Here is a 21,982-nt window from a genome sequence, read left to right as displayed (position 1 = left end):
TAAACTCAAAAGTTACTTAAATCACTTACAGAATTAGAGAATCATTTAAGTTGGAAAAGACCTTTAAGATCATCAAGTCCAACTGCTAACCTGACATTGCCAAGTCCACCACTAAATCATGTCTCTAAGCGCCACATCTAGACCAGACTACCCAGGATAGCAGTCATTGACACTGATTTTTTTGTTTTCTCTGTCACAGATCATCAAATTATAAATGATATGGCCTTGAAAGGGACAGGATAAGAACTGTTACACTAACAATTAGAGAGTAAAGATTTTGGTAATGTCAGTTGGAGCTTTATACAGAATAATTTATCAGATGTGCAGCACTCCTGTGCATTTGTTCTTCAAAGAAAGATCCTAGAATGGTGTGATTCATTATGTCAGAATTTCAAAATTTAGGAAAGCACTATTTGATTTTTTTCTGCATACCTATACAGACTGGTGGATTGGGCTGCCAGAAGTACCGATTTTCTACCTGAATGCAGGTTATTCTTTCATCTCCTTGCAGTTCATAGCCAGGGTCACACTGAAAAATGACAGTGTCTCCAGGTTCTCTCCCATCCCCATTTCTAGTTCCATTCATGGGGACACCAGGATCACGACAGGCAGTAGCTACAGAACCTAGCAGAGAAAGAAAAAAAATACATTTTTTTTAAAGCCAGCTTTTCAATCCATTTTTGCTCCATTACATTTTTTTGAATCAAGAAGCTCCGCAAATCCAAAATTTTCCTACTCAATTATAAAATTCTGAGAAATCATCCAACAATCTGCTGTTTCTATACTATTAATTTATATTACCTATACTATTAATTTTTGCCACCTGCTTTAATTATTGGAAGTGTTCATTTAATCTTCTTTTGGAATAAAGTCAGTGGAGCACTGCAATATATAAAAATAAGAGTAGATTTCCTAGTACCCTGGACACTCAGCATTTCTACCTTAGAGGAATTTTTGATAGGAATAATGGAAAGAATGGATTATACCCTTGCACAATGTATCTACCATGCTAGGCTTTTGTAATAATATTAAAGAAATCACCTACACAAAAAATATACATGGACTTGGCCTGAGAGAAAATACAGCTACACATAATGCATAAGTACAGATTATTACTAAGACCGCACACACAATCACGACTATGAAAGAAGTATGAGATTTACAGATGTTTTCCCCAGATTTAACATATTATGATGAACATATTATTTATTATGTACCGAAATATGTAAGCTTATGTGGAAAGTAAGCACATCAATGTTTATTTAAGTAAATATTATTTCTTACTTACACTATAAACCAGCAACATGATATATGTATGACAAATAAGTAATGAATGTCAGAGTTGCCTGTTGAACTAGTCCCACTGAGTTCAGCAACCTATGTAACAAACACAAAGTGGCTGTACTAAAATTTAACTCAGATGCCCTCTTTCTGGGGACCTAATACCAGCATACAGCAATCTATTAATCTAAAATATTCACTGTGGTTTTGAAGAACAAATCTTGACCTAAATAGGTTATTTCCCTAAAAAAACGCACAAGTATCTTGCTTTCTAAACCACAGTTGATAAAAAAGATAAAATAGTTACATCTATAAACTTATGAGACTTTTTATGGGGTTGTTTTTTCACACAAGAAGTCCTGAGTACAGCGGAAAAACAAACATACAAGCAAAAAAACCCACAAAAAAATCAGCTATGACTAGAAGCTAGGGAAATTTTTCCTCCTTATTCCTTAAAGATTAAATAAATCTTTCTTTAAAATATTAACTACTGCATAATAAATGAAAGATAATGATAATGATTTTTTTTAATATAATCAGTGAAGATTTTAAAATTTCTGCTTTGGAAACAATGATCAAGACTCCTGTTTATATCTTTAAATAAGCTGCTAGGTTTTAATTTAGAAAAAAATATTACAAAAATACAGAATTGCTAAATTTCACTGCGCTATACTATCAGATCTTGCAAATGTTGCATGAAAGAGAATCAGATACTGGAGCTAGATCACACAGGAGTGAAATTTCAGCAAATATGAAAATATTAAATACACAGACTAAATTTACAAAGTAAAAGTCTGCTTTAAGACTAATTTTTGCATTGTAGCACTAGAATGCAAAAGACACATTCTCTGTGCCTACAGCGGAAGTAAATAAATCCCTAATAGATTTGTGGTTTAGGCTTGTAAGTACTCAATCTCTAAAAGTCTAATTCACATTTTTTCAGAGATTGTTTGATGACACTCTGTTAAGAGTTCCATTCTAATTGAAGGATTTATGAAACAGTCTGATAGACAAGGTGAGCTATTATTTTAGAATCAACCATGAATGTCATACAGAAATTCTCAATAGACTGATAAAAAGTAAATTAATGTATTCTCAACTAGTAAAATACAAGAAAGGGAAAGAACCCAGAATGCCATTGAAAGCACTAGGATGCATGAAATGATATATTTTATTTTTACTTTCTCATAAATAAATAATAATTTTGTTTTGATTTCTCTAAAATGTGGGGGAAACTTTACTTTTATGTTCCCTGTTTTTAAGAAAGCCAGAAAAAAGCTTCCATAATATTGCTACTACACGATACATGATTTATTTATTCACATAGTTGTATGACATTATCTTTAATATCATCAGCAGGTTAATAAAACAGTGATGATTTCTTAGTGCAAACACACTGTAGAGCTACAGAGCTAGATGTGTCCCACAGTGTTTGGGATTGTGATTGGGCAAATATAGTTAAAACCCTTGGATATGTATGTATACCGGACAAATCAAAGATAGGTAAGTTTTTGACCCATCTCTTGCTCTAAATTTTTGATTTATATCTAGATAAAAATCTCCAATATTTTGTTGCTGTTGTTGAGAGCAAGGACTCCAATCAATTTTGTTTATTGCACCTCCGTTTCAAAATATACACATCCCTTTACAGTCCATTTCAACAAATGTAACTTAACAGAGTTACGTACAAAATTTCAGCTGTCATTTTAATTTGATTGCCATTTTAAATGACGGTAGAGGCTAATATGCATAAATAATGGTAGAGGTTTGTTTGCTTATTTGTTTCTCTTACCTGTTTCCATATTTTGCTGTGGACATAACTGAGCATTGTAGAATTACGAAAAAAAAGACCATTTTTAAGCTTTGGTTTTTTTCCTCCTAATCAGTTCTAAACAGGTATACATTAGGAGAAGGTATCCAAACAGATTTCCACACTTACAGTGAGATTAAAGCATAAATAAATTATTCCTTTACAGTACTTCTGAAAACCATATGCGTTTCTTTGTAAGCATGTGTCTAAATTCAAGTGGCTTAACTCAGAGTGGAATTAATTTAAATTAATTTTGGCCATGTGAAAGTTAGTTGTCTTATTAATAGGCCTGTTTCCCAGATTCCCTCTACTGTCAATATCACAAGGGAGAAACATCTGTTTCTATCTTAGACACTTAGTATTCTCAGGTGATGGAAAAGAAGGAACCATCATCCTGATACATCAATCTTTTCCTACTGAGAGAAAAATCCGTATGATTAATTCATATTAGACATGTAACCCCTACCTTAAGAATAAATTTATTATAATAAATTTGGTTTTACTTACTTGATGTCATATATTTGCCTCAAAAAATGGAGATGGATTTTTTTTTTTTTTTTAATAAATCAGATTGTCAGAATAAGAATCCTCAAATAAGGAATACCTTGGGGGATGGGAAAGGTAAAAAATAATGATATAAGAAAGAAATTCTCAGTACTGTATGTAATTATAGAACCAATGCATTTCTTGAGAGCTAACATATATCAACCATATATTCAATGGAATTTATAATCACAGCTTTCTGTAGTGTCTGCTCAACTCTAGTTCTTGTTTCATATGCCTGACTCTAGCCGATCATTACTACTGTTAAAAAACTGTAAAACTATGTTTGTTTGTTTGACTTCAGAGAGGATCTCTATTATAACTGTCTTGATAGGGTGTGTTCTGTATTGCATTCTCAACTCTGTTTGCCTCTTTATTCTGTTTATTTTTTAATATTTCTTTTCATTATCTACCTTCAGCCTACTTTTTTTCTCCTCTTGAAGTTTCTATACTGTATTACTTATGAAGTGCCTATTCCAGTACAAGAACTGATTTTTTTTTTCTTATTATATATTTAGGTACCTCAATCACTACTTTCATCATTCACCATCAAACTTTGTGGAGTAAGCAAAAAACTTGGAAATTATAAAATCCCTTATAACTTTGCTATCATACCTGCAATGCAGTCTTGAGAGCTTTAGCAAAAGAAATGGAGCAGACTATCACAAATCCCCTTAAAACATGTATAGGATCTGAAGATGTGACGTATTAAAATAGATAGCTAAAGTAAGAAAAGAATACATCAGGTTTTATTCTATTATAATTATTGTAAACTCAGAGTTTAGAAAAGACAAGGTCACATTGCCTTGAATCTAGTCAGGTGTGACTTGTAAATGTAATTGATCAAATTGCTATAAACTACACTTTAGATGGGAAAAAGACAAACTCCAGAAAGTGTCTATTACCTATTACACACACCATGACAGGTGCAAGAATGACTGTGTGTAGCATAAACCTGTGTATGATCATCTCAGAGAGGGTTTTTTCCTAATAGAGATAGGGAAATGCAGAAACCTATTTTATTCTTTCTCTAGGCAGTGCTAGTTTGGAAGAATTACACTGCAGGCAAAAGATTTGTACTAGATTAAGAATTCCAAGAGACAGTTCTTGACCAAGAACTCCAGCTTCATTATGGGGATTAACTGTTCCAACAGGTGAGAGATTATTAGGCAGATTAGACACACAAAGATTGTATGCCTTTCTACATGGTCAAAGTGACAGAAGGTTTTTCATCATTAGCATTTCGCACTTCAGAACTCAGTGTTTTTGTAAAATAAAACTCCAGATTGTGTTTTGTTTTACACCAGGGTATGGGTTTGGAGCACATGAATTGATGCCTTTTGGATGAAACTAAACTGGAAGATAGACTTCTGAATTACACTAGAACAACTCTGAACTAAGAATATCTCTGAATACGAACAGTGCTGCCAGCAGTGTTTCAGCACCAGCTGTTTCAATCTATGTATCAGATCCTCTTAGTCTATGTTACTTGCTAATACAGAAATAGCTGAACGACCCACAAGTCAGACTTAGTATCTCAGATTCCATACAAGATATTCTCAAATGTAGACTTTGAATAGGAGACCACTGATTCTCCACAGAACCTGTGCCAATGAACAGGCACAAGTAATACTTACTCTGGAGAATTACTTATCTTACCCTATTCCTGCTACGTAACTTCAAGGAAGTGGGGCATAATCTTGTTTCAGAGTTTCATAGCAGCCAAGCCATGTAAAAAAAATCACCACCCCACAAACTGGTTTGCATTTTTCCTAAAAGCACTCATATAAACAGATGCATGTGTTCTAAGCAGTTAAGATGAGAGGAGTGAGTATCTTAAATCATCACCTGACTAGCTGTACATGACTGTCAAAAGGCTCCTGAAGAGCTGCAGAAGCCATTAAACCAGCATTCAGTCACATCCGGAAAAGAAATTGAACACAGATCTGTCTACAAAGGTCCTTGATGTGGGGTATAAAAATATTTTGTTAGTTTTTAATAATAAGGCACTGAAATACACTTAAACAACAAATCAGATAATTAAATTATTGTAAATCGATCATTTCTGCCTCAAAAATAGGAAGTTATTGCAGGGTCCAAAGGTTTCTGGTAGTTCACAAATCCAGGCAATTTGATACATGACTCTAATGATCTAAGATGACAGCTCCATTTTCATGCAGGAAAGATACTTTGAAACATGGTATTATAAGTGCGACAAGGCAGTAATACACTCCTTTGCTGCTGGGATCAATATAATAAATGTCCTGGGATTTCTTGCTGTCAACAGTGATTTCTAAACTTAGTTTTCTAATGCATGCCAAGTCTGGTATCAGTAAAGAGTCTGTATCCCAAACCTGAGACAAAATTACTGCTTTATTTTGATTAATTTGTGCATGTCCTCTTGAGAGAAAAGAAAGAGGAATTTTATTTGTTTATTTGAGAATTAGGGGGGGAAAGAAAAAACAACCCACAAACCAACCAACCAAAACAAAACAAAAACAAAAACAAAGAACAAACAAAACTTTCAAACTCGCATCAGCCTGACCCAATCCTGGCAGACTGGACCTTCAAAATTCAAGCTGTCCCACACCCCATGTAATACCTTTACACATACGGACACTACAGTTTCTCTGCATCTCTAATACTGAGAATCAGGTCAGCCTGGTATTTGCTATCTCAAATCCAACCTTCTATACAACTTTTCCTGAAAAAGAAAGAATAAAATAGCCATGGTGTTTTTATTCAGTCTTCTACCAACAGAAACACTGCTGATCTTTTTTTTTTTTTTTTTGGCTATTTTTTTTAACTTTGTTTCTGCTGTAAATCTAACAGCATGGCCATTATAATTCTTAAGTAAATTCTAACCAGAGACTCAGTCTGTTGACTCTGCATGACTTCACAGAGTCTATCTAAGTTTTTCAGTTATTATTTGAAGATTAAAATGGGAAAATATTAAGAATTAAGCACAGAATCGGGATTTCATAAGGGACAATGAAACCCTTCAACAAAAGAGTTTAACATCTTGCACAAGCAGGGCTTTCTAGGTTGTCTAAGTAAGTTCTCTGTTTACTTAAACTTTTACCCACATCATTTTAGTCACTTAACCTTGAGTTTCATTCCTCTTAGATTCTGCAATAATAAATAAGTTAGTTAGGAGGTTTAAGACAGGTCAGGTTTATTTTGCGTGGGAAACAAACAAACAGAAAGCCCCAAACAAAAAACCCAAACAAACAACAGAAAAAACAAACCACAAAAATCAGTAAACTGGATGTCGTGGTTTAAGCAGACCACAGTTCCAATCTCTCTTGTCTAGTTTGAAGCAAAAGATAGAATACGTATTGATGTGGCTTCTCTCACAGCACTTTCTGACTAGTTAGAGAGTCAATAGCTCTAGGAATGTAATACATAGGCTTAGCTTCAGTTTTGATTTCAAATAATCCTTAGATATTCTAAGTGAAATAAAAGCTTGAAAGAAAATGGCTAATCATCAGTTTAAGTTTCAGTTGCAGATCCTCCAAGAAGACCAGACAACAAACTAAATTCTTGAATGAATTTCTGAAAGAAGAGAAGGTCCATGTTGAATGTTTAGAGCTGAGACAGCAGACTGGCTTGCTTCTCTTCTTGCTGTATGGACTATGAGGGATGATGGAGCAATGATGCTGTGGATTGTCAATAGCAGCTTCCAGGTCACACACTCCAAACCATCTCAGAGCAACAGCAGCAACCACCTTGAAAATCCAAGGCTCTGGCATAGCTAACAAGTCATAGGAATGGTACTTCTCTTGCAGGTAGCAAGGCCCATCTCCACCATATCTGTATAACTCTCAGTGAACCTTCCTGAGTCTTATTTCCCTCTTACACTAAGCACTGACAAAATGCATCCTAGCACCAAGCCCAGTACCACACACCACAATAGGAAACAGATGACTGAAGAAAGGTTATACATTGGAACAGGAAAGATAATACTCCTCCCCTCCATGGGAATTTCCCTGGCTGCCTCTGAACTCACACGGACTGCAGCTTTGGCAGATCACAAAGGGGTGTGTAACACAAAGTTTGAAGGTCCTGACACCCCAAGTGTCCCATATACTTATCTGCTTGTCTTTGTAAACATGTAATTGTCAAACACAGGTTATGTACACGCTATCGTCAAAAGAAGGGTAAGTCAAGTAGGTTGTTCTGTCCTGAAAGACAAGTTCACTGAGTTACAGCGAATTTGTGAATTGGTGCACCCGTGTAGTCCCTCAGTGGGGATTTCACTGGCAAAGCACAACTTGTAAAGTTCCATGAAAAGATGCATGCTGGAGACTGCTGCAAGGCCCTTTACAAGCTAATGGCTTTTTTGTTGCGTGTTGTTTTTTTTTTTCCTTTCCCTGTTTTCCAGTGCATAATAAATAATATTCCCATTTTGGTAATATTCTCCTGACAATAAATAACCAGTAAGGTCTTTGTGTGGTATGGTTCTCTTAAACTTCTGTTGCATTATATGTGGGCTCATGCATCCACATCCACACATAAACCGAGTACAAAGTTTTCTGGGAGATCCCAACCTGCAAAAATGCATGTGAGGTTACCCTGACTAGCAACCTTTTAAAAACAATTATTACAAAAAAAATACGGAAAGTAAAGCCATGCCTGGTAACCTCTGTAATATGCTACATTCTAAGCATACATTTGACAAGTGGGAAACTGGAGGGATTTTAGGAAAAAGCACCTACTCTCTGCAAACAACTGCTGAATCAGGCAATATAATCCAGGGATATGATTAGCTTGCAGTCTATCCAGGAGCCAAGCTCCCTACAGCATAACGCAGAAAGGTCGGTATAGAAGCCAAATTCCCCATAGTGTAGGTGCAAGGGGTCCATCCACAGTGCTGGAGACCAGTACTCCCACAACATTGCTCAGGAGCTTTCTGCTAAGCTGAAGTGGGGCTCCTGGGCAAGGAGCAAGGGGGCACCCAGCTGAGGATGCTCAGGGCCAGTATGGCCTGTCCAGTGTACTGAACTCCCACAAACCGCACAGTGCAGTAAAAGATCAGCTCCCCCTGGACCTGCTGGGCATGACAGGACACTCAACAATAGAGGTAGCTCTGAAAGACACGACAAAATCATAGATGCCAAGTCCCATGTTATTTACCGTGTTCATTTCATTTTGTACTGCATGCTTCTTTATGAAATCTGGAGATTTATACTTCTGTCTTTGCAACAGCAGTGGTTTGTATGACCAGTAACAATAAGTTTTATAATCCTTAGCTGGTAACACCAGTTGGAAAACACAGACTACTTGGCCAACTGCATACTTCAGTATTATTGTATTGCTATTGTATTCAGAATTTCTATCCAGATTGTTTTATGTATTCTACTGATTATCAATCTAAAGCATTTAGTAGCAATTGGTAAATGAACTTCTTTTAAAAGTGTCATTTACATTGTAACCTAGTATTGTCTCTCATCTTTTTTTGTCAGGGAACACTGGAATCATACAATCGTAGAATCATAGAATCGTAAGGGTTAGAAAGGACCTTAAGATCATCTAGTTCCAACCCCGCTGCCATGGGCAGGGACACCTTGCCCTAAACCACGTGGCTCAAGGCTCTGTCCAACCCGGCCTTGAACACCGCCAGGGATGGAGCATCCACAACCTCCCTGGGCAACCCATTCCAGTGCTTCACCACCCTCACTGGAAAGAACTTCTTCCTTGAATCTAATCTAAACTTCCTCTGTTTAAGTTTGAACCCATTACCCCTTGGCCTACCACTACAGTCCCTAAGGAAGAGTCCCTCCCCAGCATCCTTGTAGACCCCCTTCAGATACTGGAAGGCTGCTATGAGGTCTCCACACAGCCTTCTCTTCTCCAGGCTGAACAGCCCCAACTCTCTCAGCCTGTCTTCATATGGGAGGTGCTCCAGCCCTCTTATCATCCTCATGGCCCTCCTCTGGACTCACTCCAACAGCTCCATGTTCTTTTTATGTTGAGGACACCAGAACTGTACGCAGTACTCCAAGTGAGGTCTCACAAGAGCAGAGTAGAGGGGCAGGATCACCTCCTTCGACCTACTGGTCACGCTTCTTTTGATGCAGCCCAGGATACGGTTGGCTTTCTGGGCTGCAAGCGCACACTGAAGCCAGCTCATGTTAAGCTTCTCGTCAACCAACACCCCCAAGTCCTTCTCTGCAGGGCTGCTCTGAATCTCTTCTCTGCCCAACCGGTAGTAGTGCCTGGGATTGCCCTGACCCAGGTGTAGGACCCTACACTTGGCTTGGTTAAACTTCATAAGGTTGGCATCCCTTCCCACCTCACAAGCGTGTCAAGGTCCCTCTGGATGGCATCCCTTCCCTCCAGCGTATCAACCGAACCACACAGCTTGGTGTCATCGGCAAACTTGCTGAGGGCGCACTCAATCCCACTGTCCATGTCGCCAACAAAGATGTTGAACAGGACCGGTCCCAACACCGATTCCCTGAGGGACACCACTCGTTACAGGTTTCCAACTGGACATCGAGCCATTTACCACAACTCTTTGCGTGCGGCCATCGAGCCAGTTTTTTATCCACCGAGTGGTCCATCTATCAAATTGATGTCTCTCCAATTTAGAGGCAAGGATGCCATGCGGGACAGTGTCGAACGCTTTGCACAAGTCCAGGTAGATGACGTCAACTGCTCTGCCCCTGTCCATCAGTTCCGCGGCTCCATCATAGAAGGCCACCAAACTGGTCAGGCACGATTTCCCCTTAGTGAAGCCATGTTGGCTGTCACCAACCACCTCATTGTTTTTCATGTGCCTTAGCATGTTTTCCAGGAGAAACTGTTCCAAGATTTTGCCAGGCACAGAGGTGAGACTGACTGGTCTGTAGTTCCCCGGGTCTTCCACCTTCCCCTTCTTGAAAATGGGGGTTATATTACCCTTCTTCCAGTCATCGGGAACTTCACCTGACTGCCAGGATTTTTCGAATATGATGGACAGTGGCTTAGCAACTTCATTCGCCAGCTCCTTCAGGACCCGTGGATGGATTTCATCAGGTCCCATGGACTTGTGCACGTTCAGGTTCTTAAGATGGTCTCGAACCTGATCCTCTCCTATAGTGGGACTAAGGTCTTCATTCTCACAGTCCCTGCATTTGCTTTCCAAGACTTTCGTGGTGTGGTCAGAGCATTTGCTGGTGAAGACTGAGGCAAAGAAGTCATTAAGAACCTCAGCCTTCTCCAAATCCATGGTAGCCAGTTCTCCTGATAGCTTCTGGAGAGGGCCCACATTGTCCCTAGTCTGTCTTTTATTTGCTACGTATCTATAGAATCCTTTCCTGTTATCTTTTACATCCCTTGCCAAACTCTGGTAACTTGATCTGGAGATCAAGTTCTTTCCTAAGGGACTTTATCTGACAGTAAAATGTCTGATACATTTTAGTTCTTGGAGAGACAACAGCTTTAATGAGATAACCTAATTTTCTTTTTCTTATTGTTTTTGTTGTTGCCAAGTTAGATTAGTTGTTAAAATGCATTTTGTTAAAACCATCTGAAGTAGTACACTGCTCTTATCATGTCTTGGACAACTTTATGAGTATTTCTTCATAGTTCATAAGTAGATCTCTTTTTCCATAAATATGAACTCTTCATTTCTGAACATCTATTATTCCTTAAGCATTTGCTCACAGCTTTGGCACCCAGTATAAAACTCAGGCCCAAATAAATGAATTGACATATGGTTTCAGATAATTGCTGGAACTCAGCAGAAAATGGAACTGTGACAATATGCATCTGTTTGTTTAATTTGATTCTTTACAGAATAGTGTGCAACCTGTTCTGTTGCAACTTCTGAATATCCAGTGCAACAAAGAACAGCACTGCTTGATTTTGCACTTTGGATGAACTGAAATCCTCTGAAGAGAAGGGGAGATCGCTCCTATCTTAAAAGTTAAATTTTCCTTTTGGTTTTAGTATCACAGATTGTATGAATGCATTATAGCCTTACAGTTTCAGAACCCTATTAATGTTTTGGGAGTTCTTACAGGTAGGGCCAAATTTGGAGCACCTGACACCCGGTAAAAAAAGAAGGTGTTTAATCTGCCAGAAATATTCAGCTTTTGTTGACTTTTTGCCTTTTTTTATTATTTATTTATTTTTTTAATATAATTGAACAGTTTGACATTGATACAGAATTGGCCTCATTATTTGGTAACGTCATTACGCTGATCTTTAAGATTGCTACATTTTTTTCTTTAGGAAAGCATCATACTATGTTCACTTGCAAAAAGTTAGAAAAACTGTCAGAAAAGAGCTTCTGTTTCCTTTAGTCTTTGTAGAGATTACAACTTCCCAAAACAACAATGGGAATATAAAGAGTAATAAAGATCTGATTCTTATTTTCATTTTCTTTTGCAAAGTTTTAAAATTCCTCTATGTAAGTGAATTATATCTCATTTGCATGTCTGAATACACCCAGCCAGTAACTGAAGTTACAAGTCCACAAGTAACATTTTCCACAGCCATCTATAGAAGACTGAGAGATGAAAATTCCTTCAGTCAAATGTCTGCTGGATCTCTCCTTTATAAGATCAGGCAGTTTACAGGCATGCTTTTAAGAAAAAAAGAAATGTTTCTATGGCAATAAAATAGCAGCCAAAAACTCTCTTAATTTAACTATGTTACAAACACGCAGCCCTAACCAGGAATGGGTTCAGGGAAAGCAAGAACAGATATTGAGCTAACAAACTTGAATGTTTGTTAGCGTAACATGCAAACTCCATGTTACGCAGTCTTCTCAAAACTGAAGAAAGAAGATGAATATGGGAAGTAAAAATCCATATAAAGAATTTGAAGGAATTATGGCGTAAGAAAGAGGCTCTGGATTCCACCAGTGAAAGTTTTTCAAAAGGTAGCAAGATTTGTTACAGAACATGCAAAATTATCACTGAGCAAGTGTAAATCTCGTTTGACTGCCTTCAAGGAATTTCATGTGTATATTTTAGCCATTCTCTCAACATATTTCTTCTCTCTGGATAGTTTAGCGTTATGTTCATTCCATTACAAGTTAGCAAGAAAACTTCCAAAACACTTTTCTTTTCTATGGTATGTATAAAAGATCTGTATAAAGATCTGCAATGGATTTTGTTTGCAAGTAAAATGACCCACCAGAATTACAAATTTTATAAGAGAAACCTGAACTACACTGTTCAATTTTGTATGGCATTAACAGAAAACATACCAGCAGGTTTTTCAGATTCAAGTGAGATGTCACACATATGAAGTTAAAATAAAAATTAAAACATTAATATCTGAGACACATGACATTCCCAATTTGGAACCAAATCAGCTTTAGCTCTCTAAAATGCAACGTCACTAGTCTGACAAAGTCTATTTTAAACCCTAAATCTGTGAATTTAGGGCAGGTGAATAGGTTTTGTATTGATGTAAGTCACAAGTGTTTGGCCAAACAGTGTTGCATAAGGTTTAAATTAAGGAAGTTCAATCTTCAATATAATTGAAATTATAGTGACATGACCAAGAGGACTGTTTATTTATTATCATTTCTGAAGTACTTATAAATTAACTTTTTTCTTTCTGTTTTCACTTATCTCTAGCTGCAAGACATTACCAGGGCATTTTACATAGAATAATTAAGTCATAGTATTTGCCTGCATAAAATACACATATCCTATATACTACTGAACTAAGAGGTATCAGCTACTGAGCAGTTAATGTCATTTACAAACCTGTTACAGGAATGACATTTTTGCCACTGGAAGACACATAAGTGATTATTCCTTTTACTAGTATCTGCTACTTAGAAAAAAGGCAGCAGCTGATAGAAGGAAAACAAAAAAACAACTAAAAAAACCCCCAAAACCAAAACAAACAAAAAAACAAACCAAAAGCAAACCCATAAAAAATCCACACACAAACAAACAAAAAAACCCAGGAAAACACACACCACAATCACACCCCCAGCAAAACCAAAACTGAAACACTGGGCTAAATTTAGAAGTGTGAATATTCACAGTTATTTCTCATAGTCATCCTGGAATCTCTAAATCCAAACGATTCCTCTCAAAGTTAAAAGAAATCAGGAAACCAGAGTATGAAAACACTTTAGATGAAAAACTGGTTCTGCCATGGAATAGATACAAGGAAGAATAAATTCTATCTTGCTGATTTCAGAAAACTGAAAAAGTTATGTTAGGAAGTGATCCCTATAACAGCAGTGCTAGTAAACAGCACTCTGAGAAAGGAAACAGTTAAATCCTCCAAATACATTCTCTACGTTGCTGGAAAACCAGAGAAAAGAAAGAAAGAAAGAAACAAAAATGCCTTGAACAAACAGCAACCAATAAAAAAAAAAAAAAAAAAAAAAAAAAAAAAAAGAAAAAACCCAAACCAAAAAAACCCAAGAAAAGCCACCACCACCAAAAAACAAACAGACGTACAGCAATAAAAAAACAAGAGGCTGTTCAGTGTCAAAAAATCTTCCTAGATGACACTGTGGTAAATATGTGTTTCTTTGAACAAACAATCCCCCCACGCCCCAAAAAAACCCTCAACAATGAAAACAAACAAACAAAAAAAGAAATATATCAAATACAGGATATTTAGAAGAATGCATGGCTATAAATCAGCACCAAAACTAAATATAGAAAGCTGATTTGTAAGCATTTAATATGTTATCAAATTCAGCAATATCATGCGTTATAATTCTAGAATGGAAATTAATATTGGTAAATTTAAGTCATCCAGGTAGGTATCTGACACAATTTTTCTAGGTTTTTTCTGTAGTCTACAGAGACAATTAACTCCAAAGGACTATTCACCCAGTCTTAAAATAAGGAGAGGAAGCTGTAGTTTGACAGTAAATTAAAATCCAAGCATTTTAAGGCATATCCTGTTATATAAAAAAATTGCTGTTATATGATATAAAATACTGTTAGAACACATGTTTATCAAAAAAAAAAAAAAAAATCAAAAAACCCCAACCAAAAAAAACCCCAACTAACCCAAATACTCAAAACATGCTTACAAGTTAGTTCTGCACAGGCTGCCTTATAATGCTCCAGAAATGCCCTATACTGTGTGCTGTTTAATGAGCCAGAAACGTGACTGCACATTTAGGCATGAGCAGAATGCAGTCTGTAATGCTGAGTGACTCAGTAGTGCAGCCATTAATGGTGAAATAATGGTCTATGAAAGATGAATACAGATCCTTTCTGAAAAAATGATAAATGGCACCTGAACTGTTAAAGCTAGCAGAGAGGAATCTTCCTTGCAACGCCAGATTCAAAGGCCCCTGAAAGCTATGGAAATAATCTCATGAACTTCATTACGATATGATATTACACACTTCACGCATATTAAAGGGACTAAAAAGATTATTTTAAGCATGCAAGATTACTATCACCCAATTTTTTGCACTTCAGTGTTCTCATTCAACTTCTTTCATTTCTCTTTCTCTGTCTTCCTCTCTCAACTACTACTTGGTGACATGAAGCAATGGCAGCTGAAGAAAATGTTTCATTATACTTCATACTTCCGTCTGATCCTGAGGTATATAGCTCATGTCTCTGGCAAATACACACTTATTTCCTTCTCTTTCTCCTTCACTTTTCTTGAAGTTCTATTTTTCTATTTTGTGCAGAATTTACTGACCAAATGAAGGTACTGCTAATTTCATTGGTGTTTTTTCAGTACGTATTGGACTTTTCATGCTCTGTCTCTGACAGTTCAGAGTAAATATGTTGTAACAGGGGCTTCCTGTTTGCATGTTGCTTGTGGCCTGCTGTCAACCTTTCATTCTTCTGCTAATTTAAGGAAAGACCTCTGGCACCTGTTCTCTAGCTGTATTATTCAATCTGTTCATTCCATTTAGACATGTTCCAAAATACATCCAAATCCATCCCAAATCCATCACGTTCTCTTCTCCCTTTCAGAGTAATGCACGATTGTACTAACTTTGAAAATTAATCTTTGTCAACCATAAAAAAAAGTCTGCCATATTCCTTAGAAATTTAGCATAAAATAGTTTCCTTCATATTAATTCTTACTGAAGAGATTATGAATGTTAAAAATATGGAAGATAACAAGAACCCATTTTAGCTTCACTAGGGTTTCCCCGCTCCGCACCCCCCCCTCCCCTTTTTAATTTGGTGAAGGGTGCTATCTCACCTGGAATTTATGTTACCAGATACAAACCAATTTTCTGTACTGGATGATTTGTAATGTAGTCAAATTCAAATGATACTACATTATCAATGGTGAACACTCCCACTCATTAATTAAATGACATATGCAGAATTGTGTATGAACAGTTGATGAAATGAGATCAAAAACTGTAAAGAACAAGATGGTTAATTCACTTTTTAGAAAAAGATTTTTATTTTAAAAATTAAGAAAATAATAATAAAAAAATAAGCATTCAAGGTCTTAAAAAGATTTGAACATCAAATATCTTGCCATTGAATAACATTCCTCTTGAGGTAAAAGGACCAATAATCCAGTTAAACACTCACACCCAATTTTGTGAAATGGCAAGAGGAAAGTAAAAACAGACACCTCCCCTGTGTAAGCTTTCTGATTGTTAATTACACTGTAGCTAAAGTACACAGATGCCATCTGTTTTGCTCAGACTACATTATATACTCAAAGAAAGTATATAAAAGCTTGAAAAAACATTGCATAGAATTATCTTTCTCTTTCCTCCATGTCCTCAAGTATATTTCTTTCCCGGTTAGTAAAATAGTCTGTCCATAAAGCAACAGTGTCATTCTGGTTGTGTAGCTATTTATACATTATTTTTAAAATAACTTGGAAAAAAAAAAGAAAAATCTCTGCTGTTCTAATAAGGAATATGTACCAAAATGGTGCAACAACAAGTACTGGACTGTGATTTTGTGAACCTGGACTAAGAGAAATGCTGATACAGTAACACTTCATGGATCCTTTAAACCGCCATCATTATATTTCAGCAGACTGCAAGAGCATGGAAAATCAAATAAAATACCTCTCCATTCAGAGGAAACTCTAAAACCTCTTTCCAGGCAATGCACTTTAAGTACACCAGTATGTGTTTTATGGCTTTACTCCCATGTCCCATCCATTTTTCCTTGCAACTCCATTCTTAGTCTGCATCAATCTCTTTCTACTCACCCTAAACGACCACCTGAGGAAGTTTCAGTGCATAATGTTCTCCCCATTCCCTTTTCGGCCTCAACATTAAATAAAGGAGCATGTCTGAGGCTGGAAAGAAGGTACATGAGAGTCTCCCAAACAAGCTGTGGAAGGGGGAAAGGTGGTAAAAAATATCTTGGAGCCAAGGAATTAAGAACTCTACTCATGGCTTCAAAAACCATCAGATGGAGCAGAGGCAATCTTTCACTACTAATGAAGTATCATTCACTTTGTCCTCTAATTCACATCATTCTTCCTTCAAATTACTATCTGCACGTGTGTATCTGTCATACACATAGAAAGAATGAGGGTAGGGGAAAACAAAGGCTAATACAACTGCCAAGCACAGGAAGCACAAGGTAAATCTTATTAAGAGTCTCTCTGTCAACCCAAGTTAGAAACTTCATTCAGCTACTGCTGAACAAAATGATGATACTAGAACAGATCTTGCTCATCCTAAAAAATACATATATAAAAACAAAAAAAAGGCAAAATGGGCTTCGCTCAATGATTTCTTCTGTTTCGGCACTAAAAATGTCTAAAGGCATTTACAACAGTTAAGTAACTGTTTAGATATGTCATCACGCTGCCTGTAGTAAGATGAAATAGAGCTAGATGGCAAAAGGGAGAACGACGCTGCTGTTCCTGTAATGCTATTTCCCATTTCATCCTATGCAAGTTCAGCAGGAATTAAAACTCTGCACATGTCTCCAAAACCAGCAACTCTTACTGATTAGAAAAGGATGGAGCCTTTAACATGCCTCCATCTCTACTGCCAGGCTGAATGTGGTTTTGAGCAACGTGATCTAGTTCAAGATGTCCCTGCTCATTGCAGGGGGGTTGGACTAGATGACCTTTGAAGATCCCTTCCAACACAAATTAATCTATGATTTGTGAAAAACACTAGTCATAATTATCAGCATTCTGGCACTGTCCCAGCTGTCCTTGAAGCACCACCAAACAAGCAAAGGACATGGCAGGTCTTTTTAAGATACAACAAATCTGTATCTGGGCCAATTCTTTCCCTAATAAGGTCAGAAATATCACTGATTTCAGTTGTTCCCAGCACTATCCATGAGTGAAGTAATTTATTAAAAAAAAAGAAAAAATAAATTATAAACTTACTTGAAAACTGTATGGCAAATCCAGATTTGCTGATATAAAAATCTGTGTCAAACTGGATAGTTACTATGTTGAGTGTACTGTGAATGCCTTCAGGAACAAGGGATCCACTAATTTCTTTGAGTAACATTTCATTCTCAGATGGACCATCCCAAACTCGTAGAATGTCATGGGACGCCTCGGTATCAAAAGCAAGAAACTGAAGGCTGAAAGGATACCATGATTTTATTGTTAGCTTTCATATTATTCAACAACATACCAGTAGCAACAAAACTAAACCAAAAAAGCAAACAAAGTTTGATTTCCAAGGGTGATTTTCGATAATGTTTCACATCTTTACCTTTGATGCATAAAAGTCTGATACATAAAAATATTTGAAGAAAGAAAAAAAAAAAAAACCTAAAATATTTTAATTTTTCTACCATGAAATAATATGTTAATTTAGCCAAATAATCTGTAAGTATCCACACAAACTTTTCAGAAAATAATTTTCTTAAGACAATTATTATGCATCACTTGTAGAAAAAAACCAAATTGAACTGTAAATTCATGTAATTAGCGATACAATATGAAGAAGTGTCTAACTAAAAAGAACTACTGAAATGCCAGGTTTTAAAAAAAACGGTTCTGCTGACTCCAACACTTTCTACATACTTAATCTTATAATTTTGGCATTAAAATGGCATTTGTATTAGATAGTTTTTATATCAGATTTCCAGTTAACAGTTCCAGTTGGTATATATGTTTGCACTGGTTTAAAATTCATCAGCATTTAACAAATTATATCCAATTTTTAAAGCGTGAGCTTCATCAGGCAATGTTTATTGAAAAACAGAGTTTCAGCACAAACCTACATATTCAAACTAAGAATGCCGAAATACTGGCTGTTAGCTGTATCTTAAATTTGAAATCCTAAACCCCTTTTTTCTCTACTGTACAGGTAAGACTTGGTTATCATATAATCAAAAAAGATTTGTTATAATTGTAAGATTTGTTTCAGTACCTGACAATATTTCCTGGGTCTACTTCAATCACCCACATGCAATGCAGGTTGTTGTCATAGGGAAAAGGATAGCCAGGAGATAAGATTCTTCCTGATGATTCTCCTTTAAAACGGCCTCCACATTCAGCTAATAAAAAAAACCAATATTACATAATGTGTTACTTTTAATTCATTACAGATGGTCTTCCAGCTAATCATCTGAGCAACCAATTTGTACATCTACTCTCTTGCTTGAAGAAATAACACAACTAAACTGACTGTATGCCCTAAGATTGTAAGCCCACATATAAGAACTTGAAGTGGTTTGGGAAAGGAACCCTATTGTTTTCTTTTTTTAAATGTGAGATCCCTGGAACCTTTGAAGCCTTCTTATTATGCTTTCCTTCCTTTTAAAGTCACTGTAATGATTTTTCTCTTGTGAAGTGCAAAGCCAAAATAATGCTTTGATTAGATCTCTCAGTATAGTTAAAATGTAGTTTTATTCTGATTCAACATCATCGAAATATTCAGTTGAGATTTATTACCTTATGATCTGTAAGTTCTGTGATAAAATATAATTGAAATGCTACTCTTGATGGATTTTCTGACATACTAAATCTGCAGAGACAAGTGGCCTTTCATACCTTTTTTAAGCACTTTGCCAATCTGTTAATTCCTACTCTTTAAAAAAAAAAAAAAAAAAAAAAACCAAATTATTCAATTCTGAAGATAGCACAGTTTATTTTTCTTCCAGCAGAGTAAGGATGTAAATAGAGTAAATTGGAATGAAAAAATTACCCACAAGCTGGATGACATGTAAAATTAATTACATTTCATCCAGAACCACTGAACACCTACAAGCTTAAAATTTCTAATTTTCACAGAGTGTAACCTGTTTGCTTTTGTTATGATTTTTAAAGGTTCCCCTTCTCTCTCCCCAGTGGCTTATTTCTGCCTCTCCAGCAAGGTTCCAGCTCCCCAGTTTTGCTAGTTGCTAAATCAACTGTGCAAGTGGTGACTTCTCAGAAATCAGCATTGTCATGGCTTAAGCCCAGCCGGCAACTCAGAACCACGCAGCCGCTTGCTCACTCCCCCCCTTCTTCCTCCCCCTGCTCCTGGAGGTTTGGGGAGGAGAATCGAAAGAATGTAACTCCCACGGGTTGAGATGAACGTAGTCCAGTAACTAAGGTATAATACAAAACCACTACTGCTACCACCAATGATAATAATGATAAGGGAAATAACAAGGGGAGAAAATACATTTGCTCATCACCCTCCGACCGATATCCAGCCGGCACGAGCAGTGATCTGGGCCTTCCAGGTAACCCTCCCTAGTTTATATACTGGGCATGACGTGCTGTGGTATGGAATACCCCTTTGGCTAGTTTGGGTCAGGTGTCCTGTCTCTGCTTCCTCCTGGCTTTCCATGCCTCTCCTAACTGGCAAAGCATGAGACTGAAAAGTCCTTGATCGGAGTAAACATTACTTAGCAACATCTAAAAACATCGGTGTTATCAGCGTTGTTCCCAGGCTGAAAGTCAAAAAACACAGCACTGTACCAGCTACTAAGAAGGAGAAAAAATGGCTGCTACTGCTGAACCCAGGACAAGCATCCTCTCAGGTTGCAGTCAGGAGTAACAGAACAAAGCCCTTTTTTATCTTTCATCTCCAGACTGCTTACTATGAAGGCAATCCTAATTAAGAATCTTAGTCTTTTCTCCAAGTGTCAATGCTAAAGATTCTTCTAAGGATGTCAAGTTAAAGGAAATACGTATTATACTACATTTCTTGCTGCAAATTCCATGAATAGTATGTTGTATTGTAACATTTACTACCTGTTTAAGATTTCTGATTACCATAACTGCTTGAAAAAAGTTCTGCTGTTGTCTTATCAATGTCACATTTTTCTATAAAATGATACTAAAACAAGAACAGTAGCAATTTTAAGTCAATTCCTGATAGTAGCAGCAAATTAAAGTGTCTGTTGACTTATGTTGCTCTTAAGTATGCCAATCTAAAATGTTTCATGTAAAATATAGCTTGCTTTCACATATTCTCAGAGTTTGCTTGAATGATCTGACCCTAAAATATCTTGTTGTGGGCTGAGACCAAGTTCTTGTAAGCACAAAAGTGCATACATCTACCTGACTTATAAACAAGTACTTTGGAAATAAAGGGCATCAGTGTTGCAAAAGCAATTTTTATGGTTTGGGTTTTTTTCATTTTCTTTCATAGCAAAGAAGCTTAGTTTCTATCTGATTATAACTAAAATTGAATGTTGAAAAGACTACTATAAACCAGAAATGTTAAATAGTTTTACTGCTGATTTATCTCCATCTCCTGCTATTTAATCATTAACGAACTTAAAGTTTCAAAACTGACTATTTTGATCACAGATGAGTGAGAGATATTCAGACTTAGGCCTTTGTTTGGACATATTGAAGGGGTATCTAAAAGAGGCTTCAGTTCTGTACAAAAACCACTGTGATGCAATTTTGCTGTTTTCTTTGAGAAACATTGCTAATTTCAGCATGCTTTTTCTTACTGGTCTTGTGCATTTCTTAATTGCCCTTTTGCTTCCCAGATTTCTTCCACACAATTTCTCCACGTCGTATCATTACTAAGACATCATTAATCTCTTCCTACATATTTTTCAGCCCAAGAAGATATGAACAGACATCTAAGACACTTTATACTGTTCATACGACATCCCTTCAAAAGTATGATCCTTAATTAACATGAAAAACTATGTGGAATTCTGGGTCATTATTTACAACTGGCATTCAAACCTCTTTTGATTTCTAAAGCTTGTCTATACAAAAACCTCATTTGTTTTAACTTCATTCTTTTAAAATCTATTTAGCCAAACCTATGCAATCCTCAGGTTGGAATGCATACTACTGTTGATTCGGACAACAGCTTTACAGCTGCTTAACTCTTCTCTGGATACAAGTAATATGTTTTACTACTTGCCTATGGAGAAATACCCAATTCATATAAAGAAAATAAATTCTAAGATAATGCCATATATGTATTTTTGTTTGCTTAATTAAGAGCAATACATATAAATACATGGTATTCTGAACTGGATG

General features: G+C 36.5%; 1 protein-coding gene across 1 annotated transcript in view; it reads right to left on the bottom strand.

Annotated features, from left to right (window-relative positions):
- The window catches only part of CSMD3 (CUB and Sushi multiple domains 3), a 609,188-nt gene that overhangs the window by 180,276 nt on the left and 406,930 nt on the right, over positions 1-21,982 (bottom strand). The window contains 3 exon segments of the mRNA XM_030493685.1: positions 433-624; positions 17,912-18,114; positions 18,912-19,038. Coding sequence (XP_030349545.1) covers positions 433-624; positions 17,912-18,114; positions 18,912-19,038 — 522 coding nt within the window.

Source organism: Strigops habroptila, chromosome 1 (assembly GCF_004027225.2).
Source record: "Strigops habroptila isolate Jane chromosome 1, bStrHab1.2.pri, whole genome shotgun sequence".
Taxonomy (NCBI): Eukaryota; Metazoa; Chordata; class Aves; order Psittaciformes; family Psittacidae; genus Strigops; species Strigops habroptila.
Note: the sequence above shows the minus strand (reverse complement) of the source record. Positions and strands in the feature narration are given on the sequence as shown.